The following is a 22,500-nucleotide window of genomic DNA, read 5'->3' on the forward strand; positions in this document are numbered from 1 at the left end:
ATCTCCTGCAATGACATCTTTTTAATTTCAATTGTCAATGTCATATTTTTTTAATGTGTATCTCTTTCAAGATTTTTATTATATAATCACTTGTGTAATTCAGCCAACAATGCATATGGCTGCCAATCAATGTGAATAAACTGTTGAGTATCAGTATCAAAAATTCAAATCAGCCACAAACAGCAGTCTTATAGACTAATAGACAGTTTATTGCCACTTTGATTCGTTGGATTTTTTTTAGAAAAGGTGACAAAAAAATTATGGTGAAAAAAAAAATGTCTATACAAAAAGACCTAGGCATCTTACATGTACATTGTATGATAGCCCCAAATGTTATATAGGAGCCATGAAGTCAACATATTATATACCAGGCTGGTCTGTAATTTAAATGCTGAATTCCAAACCTTTACTCACATCACTGCATTAATAGATGGAAAAAACTGTAACAACTCTGAAGAAAACTTCCTTTAACTGTTGGGGCTAAAATATGAGCATTTTGGACTTGATTCAAAGGCTGTCCTTTTATTACAGTGCGTTATATCATCACACATAATGTATTTTATTATCATTATATTATTAATACCTAGCCTGACTAAACTGCTTAATGAATGTTTATCAGTCAGGGAAGGGGCGAATAATTACCACCACAGTGAGAGATTGTGGAACACAGGCTAATTAAAACCTGAAGAAGATTACAAACTGAATGAGATATGATATTAATTTTTTCCAATAAGGTTGCCATTCATGAAAAATCACTTTGCAGAGATTCATCTAATATGCTAGGAGCCTGTTTTCTTCAGACATAGAGTATCTAGTATTTGCTGTGTTTCTAATATTTTCTTCATATCATTTTCAATTTCAATTTATTCAATTCAACACGAATCGTACAAAAGCAGAAATTGGCTAACGCACCCTTGAATTGTGCTCTGATCTTCACAAAGAGTTGATTAAAAATCAAGACACCATGTAAAATCAACATCCAAACAGCCATGGGTTGTCATTGTCAACCATTGTCATTATAGAGTTGTACAGCACAGTGTAAAAAAGACATTGAGTCCTAGCTTTCGGGAAGGATTCATATTCATTAATTTGCTTCAAACCAACTCACACAATATGTACATGTTGACCACCACTTGCATTGCTGCAGGTTTGCCCAAGATGGCGCCAACTTTTCCCTGAGTTCTGATGATCCCAGAGTCTTCCTCACATCACTGACAAGAGAACGGAAATTTGTGAAAGAAAACTGGGGCTTTGATGATGCCTTGATTTCTACCCTGGTTAGTAGCAAATATTATTTTTTAATTTTATGATACATTAATGTCATGAACAATGCCAGTGCCTAAAATAGTATTCAGAGCTCTTATTGACACAATGTACTGTTACTAGCCTGGGTGCCATTCGATTTGTAATGGCAACCCCCCAAAAACTTTTTTTGGGGCTGCCATTACAAATCGGATGGCACCCAGGCTATACTGTTACAGTAGTAGAGAACTAAATCAGTAGCCAGTCAGTGTTATGTGGCATGAGTTCTTTCCACAAAAGTATGTTGCTGGAAGAATGAGGCTGGAAGTCACTGTCACCAACCACACCACATCTGGTAGCCTGTTTCAAGGCATGCGTGGAAACAGCAGTATTCTAAATAGCATGAATTTTTATGTCATCTCAATCTCGAGCACTGGAGTCTGGCGGCATGTTCCCCATGAAACATTTGAAATCTTGAGCCTCTGAAATGCCATTCCCTGCATTTTGAGGGGCATATTTTGCTGTTAGACTAAGCTTAGCTTCTCTTTTCATACCTTTCCAAACCAATTTTTGTCCATCAAAGATGACAGATTGACAAAGACTTTAAGCAGCAAGATTCCATCAAATGACAGAAAGACAGACGCTGGCTAGAACACTGAATGTATCTCCATGGCTAGGCTGGTTTTTGTCACACCTGAATGTGTACAGTTGTGATATGTAATGTGTAAATCCTCTTCAAGTCAGGTGTATACATTTTATTGATTCTGGAGGTAGTTAGTATGGTATCTGTGATGACCAGAGGGGGATGTAGTTGTTGTCCATTCACACCAAAATAATGAAAAATGCTACAGGAGGTTAAGTGATATAGTAGAGACATGCACTCATGATTAACACAACCTACATGTATCACGTTCCATAGTGCTACATACATGGACCAGGAACATTCAGAAAGGTCATACCTTAAACTATTGGTCTTGTCCAAGGAGTAGCAAATGCTCGTTGAGGTCCATACTTAACAGTTGATATACATGTATTTAGTAAATTCTTGAGTTTAGAACATTATCAAATTGGCATTGTTGATTTGTTTAGATGAGGTTAAAGAGACATTGATATTAAAATAGCCTGGGTTCCAGTCTTGTTGTGCACAACAAAATGGTATTTCAGGCTAATGGTAAGTATGTAAATCAACATGTGATGTCTTGTCTCTGCAGAATCTGAATGCAGCACGAGCATGTTTCTTACCGGAGGCAGACAAGGCCAGACTTGTGAGCCACGTCCAGATGCTCCAGGGACCCTGAGCACCTGACTGAGTGAATAGTGCTAGTCTCACTGAAATAAAAACACCTGCAGTGGGTGTTATTGGAAGACAGGCAAAGTCCAGACTAAAAACAAGAAATAGCCATGCCTTCAAGTACCAGAGTTATCAACCAAGAATTCAAGATGTTCAAAACCTCATTCTTTCTTCGAACTATTGCAGAGTGGGGCTTGCTGTCACTAAGTACAGTAGAGGCGTTATATTACATAGCTTTAAACAATGTTTAGAGTTAGTCTTAGATGTTCAAGGGTTACATGTAGGTGTAACAAGTCGTTCGGTGTAAAATAGCCAACTGCTGCCGCGCCGCGTGCCTGGAAAGCTGGTGTGTTATGACGAGGGGCAGTTATGCTGGCTATACAGAATACAGATACAGAATGGTCATATAAATACTCACAACAACACTTACATTATTGATATTAAGTCTAACTATAAAACAGCTGTAAGCACTAGTATATTGCTTTGTTGTAAACTAATTTTAATAACCAGGTATATATTTTACATGATTTAGATTTAGATTTACTAATTGTTTTGTTTATTATTGGGGGAGATAAGAATAGTGAAACAGTGTGCCTGATTGCACACCAATCCTTTGGTCAGTTGTTCAAACTTGTCAAGTTGACCTCAGTTTTTTATCTCCTGTTGATGTTTCTCATCATAAAAACTAGCTGCTTCTGATCTCAGCAATGTCATGTGGCAATTGTAATTATTGAATAAACTATATGAGATTTATTAGATAGAGGTGTATGAAAATATGAGATGTAAAAATTGCATTGCAAAGGAAATCAAGTTTGATACATCTAATAGAACTAAAGTTAGGTTACCTATAGATTTCTTGAGGTTTCAATAATTTTAAGTATATACTGTGATGTTTTCGTCAATCTGTTGTTTTTTATCAAATGGTATCAATTTGTCATTTTTATCATGTACTTGTACCTGTAGCTCTATTGAGAGTCTTGCATGGGGACTCTCAAGATATGATTTACTAATTTACCTTGAATGTGCATTACAAAGCAAATAAAACAAGAATTTGGAGATCTCATACCTCCATGAAATATGAGTTTTTGTAAATGCTTTTTATTTGTCTCATTGACTATGAAAATAAGATCGTAATTAGCATAATCTAGTTTAATCTATGGTTTTCTAAATTCAAATGGCAATATTTTTCGTGTAAAATTCCTCTCCTTTGCCATGGTTCATTTCAACATGTCCTCATTAATTATGCAAATAACCTCTACATTAACATAATACATGCATAGTGGTGGTGTTAACCTTTAAGTAACTTACACATGTCAATGAAATGGTGAAAACATGTTCATTTCTTGACTTATCTGCTTTAAAAGTTTTTACCAGAAACTAACCTGCAGTTCCAGAACAAGCTGCTAGGGGGCCAAACTTACACCACTTATTCCTGACAGGATAAGCTATCTGTCACCAAAAAATCAAGACAATAGCATGTTCAGGACAAAAGATACAAAAAAATGGAATTTGTGCTGCAGTACCAAGGTCATCCACCAGGCCTAGGAGGCCCATATTTGACCTTGACCTTCTTCTTCCTAAGACTTACCAGCATACCAAATATCATCACAATACACGTAAAGGCGTTATGAAGTTATGCTGACTACAAATGTGCAGAAACACACACACCAAAAACAATACCTCCATTTTGGAGGTAACAATAATACCTCCATTTTTCATGGAGGTAACAGTACTTCGGAATCCATTTTTCATGGAGGTAATGAAGTCCAATGAAATATTACTGTGTAGCTATTTGTTCAACCTTCATGACCACCCAGATTTCATAACGAAGGCAACTTAAATTTATTTGCAAACTTTTTTTTTATTTGCACGCTCATGTCAGTTTTGGGGTTCCCCGTGGATGTCACACATATAATCAAATCAACATGGCTTTACCTAAATCTCTGTCTTCAGTTTCATGCATTATATATATATCCATGTCTCTTGCCTTATTGAAGTGGGGAATTACAGCTTTAGTTCACAAGTTAGCTTCTTTGTGATATTGTGTTAGTCTAAGCTTAAGTTAAGCGCACCAACAAAAAAAACACAATTGCTGTAACGTTACATGTACATGTATGTGATACATTTTATTCCTCATAGTCCATGATTTCCCTTTTCTTCAGCCAAAAATTAACATTTCACCTGTTCCTGCAGGTAACAATTTGCAAAACACAAAATCTAAACAGCTCCTAACAGTTATTTACAAAAGATCATACAAGATCACATTATACAAATGTGAAGTGTTTTTATTTCATTAATATTTCTATATATAACCTACTTGGTTATGTTTTTGCTGTCAATTTTTCTAAAACTGATTTGGCTACTACTTGGAACTTACAGTGGGTTGCAAAGGGTGCATTTTTGGTATGATCTGTTGCTTCCACCTTGAGAAAGGCAAACATAATCAATATTGGTGACTGAATAGAATTTCTAGAAGTTTCCATAAATTACATGTACAACAGTACTGTAATCAACAGATACTGTCCCTCAGTGCTATCTCTTACAAGCTTCTATCCAATGTTCCACAGTACCAACACTCTATTCTATGAAACGTTGGTTACTCAGGTGCTACATTAATACACAACAGCCTGCAGTTTTTTGTTTTTTCTTCTGCAGTGCCGCGCGAGTGGCTGACTCAAAGACATCGCGAACACCTTCTCTCGTCTTGGCAGAACACTCGATGTACGCTGTAGCGCCAACCTTCTTGGCCATCTCCAACCCTTCTTCAGTCGAGACGACTTCTTCCTTCATTTCCGCCAACTCTTTCCTGCGAGCTTTGTCCGTTCTCAAGTCTTTCTTGTTTCCGACCAATAGGAAAGGTGCTTTGGGGCAGTAGTTCTTGATCTCGGGAACCCATTTGTCTGCGACATTGACGAAACTGTCCCGATTGTCGATAGCGAAGCAGACAAGCAGCACGTCTGTCTCGTACGTACCGTAGGACAGCGGGCGCAGTCGGTCGTAGTCTTCCTGTCCTGCCGTGTCCCACAGGGCGAGCTCCACCTGCACCAATCAACAGTTATGATACAATCTTCAGTACACCAATCAGGCCGATCAATAGTTATGGTACAATCATCAGTATACCAATCAGACCAATCAACAGTTATGGTACAATCATCAGCACGCCAATCAGGCCAATCAATAGTTATGGTACAATCATCAGTACATCAAACCAATCAACAGTACTTATGGTACAATCAACAATACACTGGTTACTTAATCTGACAAACAGTAAGACATGACTCTAAGAAAAACCAACAGAGATCCACATTGCTAACACACTAGTAGTATCACTGTGTTTTGGTACTTTCTGTCTAGTTTGAATTTGAATTTTGATGACATACGCTCACCCTATGGGGAAACTGTTACAGAAGATGACAGTCAACAGTCATGATTGTGAATAAATAACTTTGGTATTCAGTCATTCACCAAACTGATGAAATTATTTATGTACAGTGAACACTTTTGGACATAGAATTGTTGGTAACCTTTGACCTTAGGCCTGAGTGAGTGAGTGAGTGAGTGAGTGAGTGAGTGAGTGAGTGAGTGAGTGAGTGAGTGAGTGAGTGAGTGAGTGAATGAATGAATGAATGAATGAATGAATGAATGAATGAATGAATGAATGAATGAATGAATGAATGAATGAGGTCTGAGCTTACTTGTTTTCCATCCACCTCGATGTCTGCTACATAGTTCTCGAAGACAGTAGGAATGTAGACTTCTGGGAACTCATCATTTCTGAAGACGATGAGCAGGCAGGTTTTCCCACAAGCCCCGTCACCCACCACAACCAGCTTTCTCCTGATTGGCTGCGGAACTGTCCCCATTTTCTGTCAAGCAAGAAAATCAGAACATTACCACTTCATGTGTGGCTGCTGACAGAAGCAACATTACATTTTTGCACCAAAAATTGAAATTTTTCAATTGAAAAAATCTTCATGTGATTGAAATTTACTTCCACTTTTCAACATACTTGAACAATTATCTCACATTTCTGACCTTTAGTTATATGGTTGACACTAATAATAAGACAGCCCACACAAGGTGCATTCAGTTTGTGCATGTGGCACCACCACAAAATACTAGAAAGTAAACAAACATGGCTGACAGCTGTGTTTCCAGCTTTTAATTTTAAAACACATTCATGACATATTTTGGCACCCCCACTTGATGAAAGGCACTTGTAAGTGCTGATTCAACTTACTTCCAGAAAATTGACTTTTTGTATCCTCCTAATGATACAATAACATAATTCTGGACCAGAAATATGCAGAAACACACAAACACACCAAAAACAATACCTTCATTTTTCATAAACGGAGGTAAAATTACGTATACCTCACTGAACTTATCTATCTAAACATACATTAGGAGAAAATACTAGTTTTGGGTGCGTAGTCATGGGAACTGTTGTTACAAGGCTGGACATGGTACCATCATAACAAGTACCAAAGGTCAACAAGCCATACCTGAGGTGATAAAGGTGTGTTTACTACACCATTGTGAAAAGATCAAGTCGTTAATATAAAAACTATGGAATAATACTAGCTGCAATGTTACATATTATAGGAAAGAATATATACTGTCTCCATGTCTTGGACAATGCCATGCACATTGTGAAATACCGTAACGTTTCGTCTGCACATTCTGCAGTGTTTATATTCTAGTCGCTTCCTAGTCCCACCCATAATACGTCATCAAGGCCTGCAGTGGTGGGGAAGTAAGGTGGGTGGTTTCCTTGCCCAGGGGCATATCACTCAGGAACACATTCACACATTCCTTTTGAACTGATCACTGATATTGGGTACAGTCAGATTTCTACAATCTCATAGACTAGAAGACATTAAGAATAGAACATCTACCATATTATATAATAATGTTGATAATTTCAGTAACTTCACGACGATAACAGCAACAAACAGGACACTTTGTTTTCCTGTATGGACTGTTCCTACTGGCAACATCCTGACTGCAGGGCGCATGTGCACCTTAGTGCACCCAAGTTTGGAGCTGTGCACCCAATTTTTTTCTGTGTGTGCACCAGTGCATCCAAATATGTTTGTAGGTTTAAGATGTTAGTGGTATACAGCATAGTGTCAGACGAATATACTTTCTTTAGGAATGAAAGATAATTAGTTTTTGCTGACATTCTAGCACATCGGCAGAATGTACTGCGCCTACACCAAAGCCTGGATTTTCGCGGTTTTCTTTGGATTTTTGGTCAACGTTGCATAAGAATTTTGCCTGTTGCAGACGATATCTTTTCCGACATAACATTAGAAAACTACTGTCAGAATATAACCTTATGATATGAGCAAATACAACCTTATATGCGACGTGCTGAAGTGCTATATGTACAATACATTACAGGTTTTGCACAGGTGCAGTACGTTCTGCCGATGTGCTTACTTATTTTATCTTATATGGTGCTCACATTTTTTTCAGTTAAGTTGCATCAGTGAATTCCCAAAAATGAATTTCGAGCCCTGTGACTGTTATCAATATCAATGACAAACACATGATGATTGAATCAGCTACACATACAATGTAAGACATTGGGACAAATTGCCGTTATACCAAACCAACTAAATAAATTCAATGTATGAAGTAACGTTTAGATATTCCTATTCAAAATAACGCTATACAAAATATCAAAACCCAAAACAACAAAAAGAGGAAATGAAACCACATGAAGGACAGGTAACTCTACCAGTATATCCACTTGAGTCCACTGCTTATGTTTTACTAGTACCTAGATCATCGCTATGTTAATCATCAAATTGATATCCTCACAAAAGAGTAGATTCTGAAAAACTTGGTCAGCTTGGATTGAAGCAGGCCATAAGGTTAACGTTACAGGTAACGTCTGCAAAGACTGACTACGTGACCAAAGCAGTATTGGAGCCGCCGAACTAGAAACCAACACGACAAAGCTTTTTGTTCACCAACTGGATCGCTAACATGGGTTCAGGGATTTGTTCAGCTACCAGACTTCATAATTTTGGAGCATCTGTAAAACCCACCAAGCCGATTAAAGCAACAAATACTGAGAATGCACCCCACTCATGGGTCACTGTGACCATAAGGCATAAAACTAAAACTACAGCCCTCCCTTCCCCGCTTACCCGGGGATATTTGGTCACAGTGTGGGCGACCCTGACAGCGTCTACATTTGCTAACGTTACATGCTACCTAACATTGTACACTAGCCCGTTATACTAACCTTCACGCTTTAAACCAAGGACCACGTTTCCTTCTTCAGGGTTCTTGGAAACTCTGATTCGTGCCAGCCAGTTGCGACACAGCCGCACCGCCGACCTGCTGGAATTTACTGACTTCCGTGCGTGACGTCAGTACTTATAGGCGCGGCGCTGAGGCCCAAAATAACCGGCCAATCACAGACGGGCTGGTTCCCCTGGCTGACTCACGCGCCAATTATAATCTACACAAACACGCCCTTCGGACTTCGGTAATTGCCTTTTCTATTTTATTCTAAACTAAAGATTGGATATCTACAAGGTGCATACCCAGGTGTAATACGTCATTCAACGTCATTATTAAAATTGCACTGTATTCCGTAAAATTGCATAACGTTGTACTCTGATACCCCGAGGATCACATATCTCTTAACCTAAACACCACGTAACGTCGTCGCCATGGAAATAACGTTATACTTTTTTATTGCCTGCCTTGATCCTGTCAATAGTGCAAAATATTCTGTTATTGACAGGATCATACTGTCTACTGCTATTTCCATCTTCATCTAGCCTGACTCTCGCCGGCTCCCTAGTAGTCTTGGGTGGCGGACAATGTAGGGAGCCCCCCGGAGCTTGGGTTTCACAGGCTACATCTTCATCGAAACTGCCGTAAAAATACCCCCTGTCGCTAAGGGTTTTGGGAATCGGAAAAAAGTGAATGGATCCGTGCAAGGACATTATGACAGAGATAATGTCCTTGATCCGTGTAACGCGTTGGGCATTGGAACATGGTATCATTCTTCAATTTTATTATTACCTCCATGAACAAGAATTCGGAGAACTCCTACCACGAGCTCCATGAAATATGTAGAGTTTATGTAAAATTGTTATTGGGCGGATTTGTCTCAATGTATATGGAAGTAAGGTCGTAATTAACAGTTAAATTTATGATTATGATGTATGTAATGTTTCACCTGCCATCACATGTATGAAAGTACTATAATGTAAAACACTAACTACAGAATTTCCTACTTAATTATGCAAATTTAGCCTTCATTTGCATAATTTGCATTTAATTATTTACATCTCTCTATTTATTTATAAGCTACCTATACACTTTTATACACCACTTCTTTCATACATTAAAAGCTACATGTCGACCACAAATGAAGATCATAGCATCTCCAGGGGAAAAGAAGGACTGGTGTAATAGAATTCCCTCATTAATCGTGCGAAGTTATATGCCCCAAGGAAACTTTGTCTCATCCCCAGAGATAATGAAAACAATACGTCCGTTCACAGAGGTGACAATCGGATAATCAAACACGTTTTATTTCCCAATAAACATCACTGCACCAATTACAAACTTTTAAATTGGGCACATTGTTACATTATATCTAAGGCATTTACATTACTACAAAATCATGTATATCACATTAAACTTTAGCCACTTTTCTTACATAAAATATGAAATAAAGATGATTATAATCCCGTCTACTTACATAAAATTGACATTATGAAAGGCACACCAATTCTTGGCACGATAGCAATATGAAAGTATAAAAGTATAAAATGTCGACTGACATTGAGCGGTTTATACATAACAGTCCATAACAGTCTATTCATAAAAACCAGCCTCGCAGCCTGTACAAAAACATGCTGAATAACACTGATTTTTTACAGTTACTTGACTGGCAAATACAACATGGACATGTGCAAGCACACGAACAAAAACACTACAAAAAGCTAGCCTCACATGGGCACTAAAGTAAAGACCAGAGCATCCTAATAGTCTTACTGTGAAGACTTTAGAGCTTATGAGACACTTTCAAAGAGTTTACAGCATTTAGCAATATATACAAGGAACAACAGCATCAACATGCAACATCTCAAACTTGCCTTGACTAGTTTAGTAAAAGGGCAATGTGATGTGGCAACAAACAAGTGTTAAAATACAATCTTTGGTAAAAAAAGATCCGTTTAAGATGAGTCAGTCCCGCTAACTTGGATTTATTAAGGGAATACGCGATCGTGAAGATTTTGACCCGCTTCATAAAAAGTTTAAATTTTCTGCTTTTGGTAATCAAGCTATGTCTACGGTATATACGTTTGATATAAATGTTGAGATTTGATGTCTCAATTTGAGTTACATGTAACCTGTTTGAAGTCGGGAGGTGGTTGCGAGCATGCCGTGGATATACAAGTAATGAAATTTTTAATTTTCGGCATTGTACATGTAATGAAATTCCGAGAAGAATCAGAACATATAGTTCACGAAACGATTCAAACAAATGAAATATAACAATAAATATAACTGGCAAACCACCCCTAGGCAGCGGCCTGCGTTAGGGGCCAGACCGGGGCCTGGGGTTCTGGCCAGGGCAGAGATCTAGAGAAGGGTCAGGGTCTCATGACTCTTGCTGGACGGGTGAACCAGACGAGCGTCGTCGTCGCACGACTGAGGAAGCATCAGGCGTCAGCCTCTCGTCGCTGCTTGAAGGACTTGTTAATTTGCTCTGCTCTTGCCAGGATTTCTTTAAAGGATGGTCGCTTGGTGGGTTCCTTCTGCCAACACTGTTTCATCACGTCGTTGTACCTAAAAATATAAATATAGCTTTTTAATGCAAACGCTATAGCTGACCGGTTTATGAAGTAAGATAGACCATGCCCGTAGCCGGGGGGGGGGGTCCGGGGTTTTTGGACTGATTTGCATCACCAGCTGAAAACTGCTCACTTGGTCATTGAATAAAAAGTTATGTCTGATTTTATTTTTCTTTGAAATCCTCTCAAAAATGCAGGAATTGCCACTTCAGAAGGTTAATTTTTCAAAATTTCCCGGGGGAGCACGCCCTCGGACCCCTAAAAACCTCGCGCCTTCGGCGCTCGCTGGTCCCTCAGACATGGGAAGAACACCCCGCCCCCCCCTTCAAAATCCTGGCTACGAGCATGTAGACAATCGAACAATCGACAATCTTTGGAACAAATCCTGAAGTTTCATAAAAGGGTGGCATATGAAGTATCGGATGTGCACTGGTTCACTGTGAAACTCTTACCACAGTGTACAATGTAAATATCGCTAACCTCTTGCAGCTACGCTGAACAAGCCTGGAAGTACCCTGGGGGCCAGCCGAGATACTCCTAACACCGAGCTCCCCGAACCGACCAGATGTGGCCAATGGGGGCCCGGGATAAGGGGATGTTGTCGGCGGGCTGGATTGTAAAGGAGACGGGAAATTGTTGGGAGCGAGCAGGTCTGATAGGTCTGGCTCCCAGGGTAACATCGATTGCGAATTCCACTTACAGTGCGATGGGACACTTGTTGGGCCTCCCCATGCGTCTTCCTTCCTTCAGGTAGCCAATCAAATGGACACTCGGCACATCGGGATATGGAGTCTTTCCACCGGAAAAGATTTCCCATAGAACGATACCGTAGGACCACTGAAACAGAAACCTCGTTAGCGTCAATGGCATCTTTACCAGCTCTGCTACTTTTAATATGTAGGTTGTGTTGTGTTGTGTTGTGTTGTGTTGTGTTGTGTTGTGTTGTGTTGTGTTGTACTTAAGTTGTGTTGTGTTGTGTTGTGTTGTGTTGTGTTGTACTTAAGTTGTGTTGTGTTGTGTTGTACTTAGGTTGTGTTGTGTTGTGTTGTACTTAAGTTGTGTTGTGTTGTACTTAAGTTGTGTTGTGTTGTGTTGTACTTAAGTTGTGTTGTGTTGTACTTAAGTTGTGTTGTGTTGTGTGTACTTAAGTTGTGTTAAAAGGAGAATATCTACAGTTGTTTTTTTTTTTGTTGGACGGAAGTGTATTTCATCTTCCATCTTATTGACGGGCAGTATTTACCAGTTCTTTCGTGCACAGGTAACTTTTTGTTTCTTTATTTCAGGGGGACAACACTAATTCTAACAGCAAGTAAGTCACAATCTACTACTTCTAACAATAAGGGTATCCACTACAATCTATATTTCAGATTGGTTAAACCTCAGCTCAGTCTGAGCGACCGGTCCGACAATACAGACGGGGAGGGCACTGGTATGGCTCTGGTTCTCCCACACAGACTTACTTCTTTAACTAGAGTTCCCCGATCTCATACCTTCGCCAAATGATGTTAATCTTTATGACTGACAAATTATAGATTAGATTATTCCCCCCTGATTTAAGAAATAGGAACCTAATTTTCATGAATTATATCATTTTATAATAATCTCAACCAAAAAACAGTCTTATATTAACAAACAATGCATTCTAGCATTTCCTAATAAATTATGCAAATGAGGTCCTGATTTGAATAAATTATGTTTAATGATGTTCACCTCAATTTAACTTTCAAATACCACAAGTATGAAATTCCAGGCAGTTATCATTACATAATTATAAAATTTTCTCATTAATTATGCAAATTAAGTCATTATTAACATAATCAATATCTTCCTGTGTTTCTCTCGTTGTCAATTACCAATGTCACAAGCTTTAATTGTCCTATTATTGAATGCAGCTGATTTATATAATTTCTCCATAAATTATGCAAATTACATCAATATTTGCATAATTGTCACATAATTATATTAAGCATCACGTAAGCTACCTACATACCAAAAATCACGACGATCCGTCAACCGGTTCTTGAGTTATCCTTTTGAATATTTTCAAGAATTTATCCCTGCAGTTCCAGAGCAAGCCGCTAGGGGTCCTAAACTCACGTCACTTCTTCCCCAGCACAAGAGCTACCTACCATCTAAATTTCATCACCATAGCATGTCTAGATCATGAGATATCAAAACCGGAAGTTCAGCTGCAGTACCATAACAAGCCGCTAGGGGGTCCAAAATCTAATCATTTTGAGGTCTTATCAAGACCTACCCACCTACCAAGTATTAAGACAATCCATCAAGGCCTTCTTAAGTTATCGTGTTGACAGACAGACAGACACACACACACACACACACATACACGAACGCCCCTGAAAACATAACCTTCTTGGCGAAGGTAATAAGACCATTGAGTAAGTACAGTAGGGCAACTCACCACGTCGGTTTTTGTGTCAAATATGTAATCTTCATGACTCTCTGGTGCCATCCATTTATATGGTAGCTTCACCTGTAATGATGAGAGGTATCATTGGCACTTCTTGGATGTTTGTCGAGGTTGCACAGCACACAGAAGGCAAAGAGAGAAATGATAGAATACGCATCAATACGGCATTAGGTTCCTACTTGACGGATGGAATGATAGAATCAACAGGGTTGAATTTAGTAATTGTTAATCGCTATCGTAAAATCCTTAAATAAATAGCCAGGGGACGGGACGGGGGACGACACAAACCCTGTAATTTATGGTCGACGTCACAAAACAGATGGATTGCTCATTCCTTGACATAAAGACTTGTTCTATTCAATCGCAAAAGTTCAATAGTTCCGTTGTCTTGGAAATTACACTTAAAAGCAACAGCTGGCCCTGTGCTTCCTGTGCAATTTTGTGACATTTTGCTCATATTTGGGGCAACATATGAAAAACATCGATAGTGAAGGCTGAAAAGAGAGAACACTCAGTACAGACGTACATGTACCTCCCAGCTCTGTATCCTGTAGTAGCCTTTTTCGTGAACGTCTCTGCAAAGGCCAAAGTCGGCAACTTTTACTTGCATTTTATGGTCCAACCTGGAAAAGAAACAAAGATCCTAATTGAAAGGTTATCGATTTGACAGTCGATACAGAATTGTCATTGGTGTGGACGAAAGCAGACTGGGTTACAGTTTCCACCTTAATTATGTTTCCACCTTAATTATGTTCCTGTTAAAGATAGAGAAATATTTCTGACGGTTTGCATTTTAACAACAGTCTACACATGTGATTAACCTTCAGCTTTTATTCTTATAGCGAACAGCGTACATGTATATACTTATCAAATACAAACTACGGCGCAACATTATCACAAAAAGAGTGGTCCACTACTATCTGAAAGTAGCTTTCGATCAAGAATTTGCAAAGAATCTATCATTACTGTTGATACTTGATGGAACTGCACTTACAGTACCAGCAGCCCGTACAAAAAGACTGAAAAACTCTTTCTTACACAAGGCAATGTGCCTGTACAACGGGTCTTTGCAGTAACTCTCAGGACTCTCTGGACTTCACTTAAGTGCCCATCTGTGGCTTTGTAATGTGTTTGTTTGTGTGTCTGTATACGTATTGTAATGTTAATTTTATATTTGTATTTACTACACAATTGTAAAAAAAATCATTGTTATTCAGCTTGTTTGTGCACTAGCTGCAAGGCTGATTTTTAGGAATAAAACTTGAAACTTCAATCTTGATGCCGAGAAGCATTACTAATGGTCATAGAGTGACGAATGACACGATCAACAACACCTACATGCAATTCCTTGCCGCCAGGTCTCTGTGAACAATGTCCTTATCCGTGAGATACGCCATGCCGTGTGCGATCTCCAGGCACAGGCGTAGGTTTTCTTCCAGAGGCAGTGTCTACGAAAACCATACCCATCATAAGTGATTAAAGTATGATATATATCCATTAGGCCATGTTGATTTGATTGTATGGATGACATCCTCTTGGAACCCCAAAACTGATGCGACCGTGCAAATAAAAAAAAAAGTTTGGCAAAAAAGTTTCTTTCAATATGATATCTATGTGGTCATAATGGTTGACCAAATGACTAAACACACAGAGTATGGTAGGACGAATGATAAGAGACTATTTTCATTTCTTCACATTTTCTTCTTTTCCTCAATTGATTTCGGTATTCCATGACATAAATATTATATTAGTATTCCAATGCTTTTTTTTTGTAACATACGACATATATTCGCTCATTTTGTACGATTTACAGTATGGTCGAAAACTTTTTTCTGGAAACGGACGAAAATTCATGCGCGCGTGGATGTTATCCATATAATCAAATCAACATGGCCTTACATCTTCAGTACACAAGAACAATGCAAGTACAAATAAAGAGCTCTGCAAACTCTTCTTACGCTTCTTACACACACATGTAGAATGCTTTTAAACACAGGAGTATGCTATCACAGAAGCATGACATTATAAATGATAATACCCAACGAGTAACTAAGGGTTTTTAGTAAAGCCGTATATGGCTTTGTATGCTAAAATCAGTGTAATATTAAGCTGAGGCAAATTGACATGGCACATTATAGTCCTCAGCTAATTAATTCAATTATTAATTAGTATGTTTAAGATTCAGAGTGATTCCATCTAAGACTTAGATACGATGCGTACATCCTTGTAATCAACTCGCAGACATTGTTGATCTTTGCTTTTTTTGGTGTGACTTTCATGACAAGTGACGGTGCAGTTGTAGAACTAAAATGGTAGCGTGACACGAGCTGCATCACCTGTTTGTCTCTGAGGTATTTGTGCAGATCCCCGTGTTTCATGTACGGCAGAACGATCATAGCTTCGTTGCCATGTACGGACATTCCGAGGAGTTGGAGGACGTTGTCGTGCTTAAAGTTCACCATGCGAAGTCCTTCCCGCAGAAGTGATTTCATTTCAAGCACTGACGCTGTGTCTAGACGTGTAACTGGACTTGATTAATACTTGGTCAACGGCCACAATCGAAATGAATAATTGCACAGCATCAAAGAAACCACAGACGAAGACGTTAACTCAGCTCACAACAGCTAAGAAGTGAAAATAGATTGAGAATGGCAATGTCACCAGAGTTGACGGCTTCTTAAAGCATATCGCGAGCCCCAAGCAGCAGACGAAGATGCAAAAACGAAGAATCAAATGGACCGGGACCGTCACAGAAACTCAGGATCAACAAAGATGGGAGGAGTTGGTGGATACGGCAGCACTGCATGGCAACAAACAGTTCTGGAGATGGTACCAGTGATAAGCTGATGAAATAATGAGATTGAAGTCGAGCAAACACAGACGTACCAAATAGCGTCTTCACGGCACAGGTCACGCACCTATCCTGAGTTACGTAGACTCCGTATCGAACTTCGCCAAAATTTCCTGAAATGACCAAACCCATCATTTTTTTTATTTATTCGTTCGGCTGTAAAAAGACAAATTGTACAGCCAGGGCAGCCCAACTAGCCAGGCGGCTATTATTAAGGGCTTGCCCTGCTGACAGGACAAACATTTACACGCACAATACAACAATACAATTATTTACATTAACGTGGAGAGGTCAGGGTCATACACCTAGGGCTTATAGGGGTCGCCTAGAGAAACCGATCATCAACTAACATTTGATATTGGGGGGACTCTATAAAAAAATCATTGGAATGTTTTACTGGGAATAGCCATCAAATGATTTGTAAACTGGCCATGGTCTTTATTTGGATATTTGATATTTGTTAAATTTGCCCTATTGCATGCCCTGAAATATAAGTGGCCTACCCTTTCCTAGTGGCTCCATGAGAGTGATTTGGTCCTTGTAGATAAGGACCTGGTTAATTTGTGATCGTTTCTGTTCGCTGAACGTTGCCAGAAGACTGCTTGGCTCCTCATAGCCTCCGACTGTTCCATCAGACGAAACATATGAAGAGATGTGTCATTGAGTTGAAATTGTAACAACTTTAGCAAGCGTAACAGCATTGTAGATAGACGACGTATGTACGTAGCTAGGGTATGTAAACAAACAAGTGACTGACTTGTAGTGACAGTGACGGTAACGCCGGCGCTCTTGGTCTCACCCCTTACACTGACGACCGTGACGTTATATGACGTTCCTGACGCCAGATCGGTGAATTCGGCTTGAAGCTGGTCTGATGCATTCAAGTCGCGAGTTGCGATTCTCTGAAATTATGCAAACATTGCTTAGTCAACTAGCCAGTCAATTTCATCACCTACACTTCCTAATTGACTATTAAGGAACAATTCGTATTGAAAAAAAGATAACACTAATACACAAAAGCGTTGTCATGAGGAGTTTAAACTGCTATTTCCAACACATGAAATTGGACTTTTTCTACTGTACATCTCCAATGAGTTCCTTACCAAGACTGCAGTTGTGCAGTTGAAAATTGGAAATTATTGTTCTAATTTGCTTCATAATGGTTATAACGTTGCATGTACAATCGTACTCTAGTACTTTTACCTCTGGTTCCTGAACTGCAATTTCAAGCGTAACGACGTACTTGTCCACGTCACCGAAGTGTTGGATGTTGGTGAAGGCTGGCTTGAATTCGATGCCGAACGATGACTCGGTGGTGTCGACTACAGACACACACTTGGCATCTGGGAGGACTTGGAGGATATGTAGAGTATTTTCTAGGGCACAGCCTAGTAATTGGCTTTCTTATGTTAATATATGGGAAGTGTGTCAGAACAACATGTTCAAAAGTCACATGGCCGAATCTTGGACCTTTATAAACACACATTGGCAGGCCGGTAGTCCAACCTCTAATAAGCCCTATTGCACTACATACACACACACACGTGCACACACACACACACAAGCACATACACACCGCGTACACACACGCACGCACACACACTCACACACACACACGCACACACACAAGCACACACACACACGCACAAGCACACACACACACACACACACACACAAGCACACACGCACACACAAGCACACACGCACACACAAGCACACACACACACACAAGCACAAGCACACACACACACAAGCGCACCGACACACACACAAGCGCACACACACACACAAGCACACACACGCACGCACACACACACACACACACACACACACACACACACACACACATACACACGCACATACGCACAAACACGTGAAGCACCTACCTTTTCCATCAAGAAGATCTGCTAGATGGTTCTGTTCGGTGTGTCGTAGCGCCCTGCTGATTACCTGGGGGGACTTGTCTCCTTCCAGTATGCCGATTGTTGTCAGAAGCTTGTTCACAACCAACGATGCCGAACGGATGACAGCAGTGTGATCGGGTGACAAAACCTATACCATACAGAAAGAATTAAAAAATTAATAAATAAACAAACCAACAGTGCCTTCGTAGGCGTGACTCGGCTTATGTCGAGTGCCAGTTCTCCTCTACCACTTGCTGGTAACCCAGAAGATTCCTAGACGAAATTTGGCATTTGGAAATTTGGCATTATTATATTACTAGTATTAAAGAATAGTAAACACCAAAACCAAGTTTCATTCCCGTTTTGACGTGAAAATAGCTTTTTTTATGTTCCAACATGTAATCATAAGACGTGGTGACGGCACACTCAAGTTTTTTCAATTTATATTAATGCCGCCACCAACACAGGGGACAAATACATGACAGGACAATACTCATTTACACCTGAGCTAAGTGAGGAAAGTCGCGTAAAGTGCCTTTCCCAAGGGCACAAGATCGGTGGCATGTCAGGACTCGAACTCGGGACTTCTTGATTCCGAGTCGAGCACTCCACCGCTACGCCACACGACCCCACAAATATATCTTTCATTGTATATTCTAACCGGGAGTGAATCAGGATAAATATCTATTGAACTGTTTCGTACCTGATCTTTTTGAAAGTACACCAAGACGGGGTCGACATCCATTTTGAGAAGGCAATCCCAGAATTCCAGCAGAATCGGATTCACCGTTTGGTCTTCTTCTCTCACCGCGGAAAAAACTGCCAGAAAAAAGTCTCAGTTATCAAGAAGTAAATCGACCCACGAGACGAGAATAGACGTTCAAATATGGGAGATGTTGACAAAATACGTACTCATAACTGAAGAGTCCGGACTGAGGTATAGCGGGTCGTACTCCATTGGTGATTCCTCACTTTCCACATGTGGCGGCGGACAATCGGGTCTCTTGCGAAACCTGATATACACGTACATGAAGAAAACTGTGATGCCAGCAACCATGACCCCAGCAGATGCGGCCAGAGGTACGGTAAATTTCTCGGACCTCCTGGTGTTGTTGACACCAATCCCACTCGGGTCGGCTGCAAAAGCGGCAAAGACTCTTTTAGATTAGATTTTCAATGATGAAAAGTCTATTGCAAATTCGTGCCCGCAGGCTAATTGCAAATTACAAAACATAAGAGAGCAATGAAACAGAGTATAAAATAACTGAAGTCTACATGATAAAGGTAGCTGTCTAGAACTATAACTATGTCTAAAACTATGTCTGAAGGGTTTGACTTCTCTTCTCATCTCTCTTTTTGTTATGGAATGAAGAACATACTGCTGTTTAAAAATCGTTCTGCTACCTGGCCGGGGATGTAGCACATCTCCTGTCTTTTTACCAACTTACTAGTATCTAGGATATACATCCTGGATGATGTTAGTGATCTTAACTTAAAAGAATTCATCACTTTGATCTCAAATCATGACGAGATTATACGATATTTGGATTTTCTTTTACACAACCAGGGATTCTTTCTACACTGCTAACGTTTCGATGTCTATCAGACAAAAGCGCCACTTACATTGGCTACATACATATATCGGTAAGAAGCAAATCTCCTGTCAGAAGCTGCGTCTGGTGGAGACTACTATTGCTGATATAGCACTTGACCAAAACACACTTTGTCATGATGCCAAAGAACGAAAAGAGGATATCTTTGTATGTGACGAAAGGGTAGCTGGAGCAGCAGTAACCAGGAAGGGCAAAATGTGTGTTTTATGCCAGCGTCACGCAGCAGAAAAGAGCTCGTCCGACGAGTCTGAGAGCTGAAAGGAACATTTTCATTATCAACACGACCGGTGTTCTCTCGATCTTTACGCAAGTTTTAGGGGTCGGCCATGTTTGCAGGTCACCAATCCCCGTCCGCTGTGATACTGATAGGATGAAAAATAATTTGTGCACTACAAAATTTTGTGGTAAAGATGTCCCATTTTTCATTTGGGAAATCGAGAAGTCCCTTCCGTGTTTTCTATACGCCCTGAACCTAAACCTCTGGACTTGAATTCAGACCTGAACCTGAACGTGGGTTTAGGTACACAGCACTAGACATTACCATTAGAATTTCGAATGCTGACTCTTACGAGCATGCGGCATTTCAGACTTAGTTTCCCACCTGAGACATTTAACGTGATGGAGGCGAGTCCAGCGGGTTCCACGTCATTGTCGGCGATACACCGGTAAAAACCTGCGTCTTCAATCCTCACGCTGGAGATGGTGAGGAGACCCGTCTTTTCGTCCACTACTGCTGTGCTGGGGAGTGCTGTTGTCTTGCTGCCGTCCCTCCTCCATCGAAAGCGAGGACTGGGTAGAGCATCGCCAACACGACATCTGATTCTGACCTCGTCACCTTCTCTTATTGTTCCCCTTGGGGAGACGATGTATGTAGTCGTCATCGTTGGAGGATCTGAAGAAGATTTTGGAGCATAGTATCCTTGGCCTGAACGCTTTAACATGCCGCGATTCCTCGTTTCTGTTTCATGTCTAAGAAAGTTATCTTTCCACCCACAGACACGGGTTCAACAATACAGCAGTCAGAGCAAATTAGTACAAAGTATAAGGTCACCAGTCAATAGAAACTACGTTTAGTGGGATATATTGCACATCAAGCCACATGTGATATTGCACTGTACTTTTAACAAAATAAAAAGATTGCACAATATATATAGAAGATGACTTTCTCAATGCTCCAAAGTAGGTGCACGTACATTGGTCCGGTGTAACAGCCCCGAACCTTACCTAACCCTAGACTATACCCCTGGGGTATAATTTGGATTAGCCTAGAATACCCCCCCCCCCCACGCACATTGTAAAGGTGTGGTGAGGTGTTAAGGGCGGCATCAGATAAATCCCCCCCAGTCAAAAGTATACTCCGAGAGTATAATTTCAACTCTAGATTACTCGTACACACACACACACACACACACACACACACACACACACACACACACACACACACACACACAGTGTGTACGAGTAATCTACTCAAAAATCCCGCAGTCCCCATCTGAAAGTGAAAAATGTTACGTCGACGCCGAACTTACACGATGTCGCCCATGTTTTCTGTCAATTAACTTGTGAGTGAATGCCACGATGAAAGAAAGCATTCAGGGTGTTCAGGTTTCCTAGCAAATATTGTCAGGGTTGAAGTCATCTGAGAAATTGGACAAATAAATGACTCAGCCATTGAAAAGTCAGTAAATGCTGTTCTGTACAATTTTTCCGGGTGTCTGTAAATTGGCGTGACGACTATTCAAACATAATATCAGGTCAAAACAAGACTTCTTTCCTATCGCAGGAGCTACCTACCACCACGGAATATCAATAGTTTGTATAGAACACTTTCCTGGGTACCATCCTGCTTTATTAATAGTTCACGTCCGCTCTCACAGTCGATAATAAGTAGGGTTGTACCCAGGCTAATAGAACACGAGATACTACAGTACCACAGAAAGCCGCCAGGTTGTCCATAGTATTGTCCTTTGTTTCGAAACCCTCATCCACATACGTATGTACCAAATGCCACAAAGAGCCGTAAACATTTTAGTTATGCTGTACACAACCTAACGGCATTCATTCTTGGAGAAGGTAACCAACTATCTGTAGATTAAACACAAAGCTATATCACTATATGAACTCTACTTACATTGAATCGTCAGATTGATACTTGCCATCCCATCAGGTAGGATTCCGTTTCTCGCTCGGCATTGGTAGAGTCCTCCGTCTTCTTTACGCACGTTGGGTAAGACGAGAACACCCGACGTCATGTTGTAAGTTGCGAACAGAGGCAGGGCGCTGTCAGGTGTGGTCCAGAAAAAGACAGCGGGGGGATTGGAGTCTGTCCCGCAC

At 40.2% G+C, this 22,500-nt stretch overlaps 3 protein-coding genes across 8 annotated transcripts in view; 1 reads left to right on the forward strand and 2 right to left on the reverse strand.

The window, feature by feature from the left end:
• LOC109473520 (adenosine deaminase-like) overlaps positions 1-3,600 on the forward strand; it is a 14,575-nt gene extending 10,975 nt beyond the window's left edge. The window contains exon 11 of one of the 2 annotated variants that reach the window (XM_019773400.1): positions 2,454-3,599. In XM_019773400.1, coding sequence (XP_019628959.1) covers positions 2,454-2,540 — 87 coding nt within the window. In that variant the 3' untranslated portion in view covers positions 2,541-3,599. Of the gene's footprint in view, positions 1-2,453 lie in introns of both variants that reach the window. The other variant, XM_019773408.1, reaches the window with a different exon arrangement.
• A 1,028-nt stretch (positions 3,601-4,628) lies between these two features.
• The window catches only part of LOC109473567 (ras-like GTP-binding protein RHO), a 19,401-nt gene continuing 1,529 nt past the window's right edge, over positions 4,629-22,500 (reverse strand). Inside the window, exons 1-3 of one of the 2 annotated variants that reach the window (XM_019773468.1) lie at positions 8,793-8,905; positions 6,229-6,399; positions 4,629-5,572 (exon numbers count right to left, since the gene is read on the reverse strand). In XM_019773468.1, the coding sequence (XP_019629027.1) occupies positions 5,141-5,572; positions 6,229-6,396 (600 nt within the window). In that variant the 5' untranslated portion in view covers positions 6,397-6,399; positions 8,793-8,905 and the 3' untranslated portion in view covers positions 4,629-5,140. Of the gene's footprint in view, positions 5,573-6,228; positions 6,400-8,792; positions 8,906-22,500 lie in introns of those variants that run through there. The other variant, XM_019773475.1, reaches the window with a different exon arrangement.
• Positions 10,087-22,500, reverse strand: part of LOC109473409 (tyrosine-protein kinase RYK-like) — a 12,880-nt gene continuing 466 nt past the window's right edge. The window contains exons 1-15 of one of the 4 annotated variants that reach the window (XM_019773279.1): positions 22,298-22,500; positions 20,768-21,058; positions 19,466-19,690; positions 19,257-19,372; positions 18,536-18,701; positions 17,853-18,001; positions 17,407-17,551; positions 17,153-17,272; positions 16,685-16,762; positions 16,135-16,310; positions 15,137-15,246; positions 14,331-14,421; positions 13,790-13,861; positions 12,068-12,204; positions 10,087-11,362 (exon numbers count right to left, since the gene is read on the reverse strand). The exon at positions 22,298-22,500 is cut by the window's right edge and continues 466 nt beyond it. In XM_019773279.1, the coding sequence (XP_019628838.1) occupies positions 11,236-11,362; positions 12,068-12,204; positions 13,790-13,861; positions 14,331-14,421; positions 15,137-15,246; positions 16,135-16,310; positions 16,685-16,762; positions 17,153-17,272; positions 17,407-17,551; positions 17,853-18,001; positions 18,536-18,701; positions 19,257-19,372; positions 19,466-19,690; positions 20,768-21,058; positions 22,298-22,500 (2,206 nt within the window). In that variant the 3' untranslated portion in view covers positions 10,087-11,235. Of the gene's footprint in view, positions 11,363-12,067; positions 12,205-13,789; positions 13,862-14,324; positions 14,422-15,136; positions 15,247-16,134; positions 16,311-16,684; positions 16,763-17,152; positions 17,273-17,406; positions 17,552-17,852; positions 18,002-18,535; positions 18,702-19,256; positions 19,373-19,465; positions 19,691-20,767; positions 21,059-21,695; positions 21,718-22,297 lie in introns of those variants that run through there. The other 3 variants (XM_019773272.1, XM_019773294.1, XM_019773287.1) reach the window with 3 other exon arrangements.

Source organism: Branchiostoma belcheri, unplaced genomic scaffold (genome assembly GCF_001625305.1).
Source record: "Branchiostoma belcheri isolate BF01 breed outbred unplaced genomic scaffold, Haploidv18h27 scaffold100, whole genome shotgun sequence".
NCBI lineage: Eukaryota > Metazoa > Chordata > Leptocardii > Amphioxiformes > Branchiostomatidae > Branchiostoma > Branchiostoma belcheri.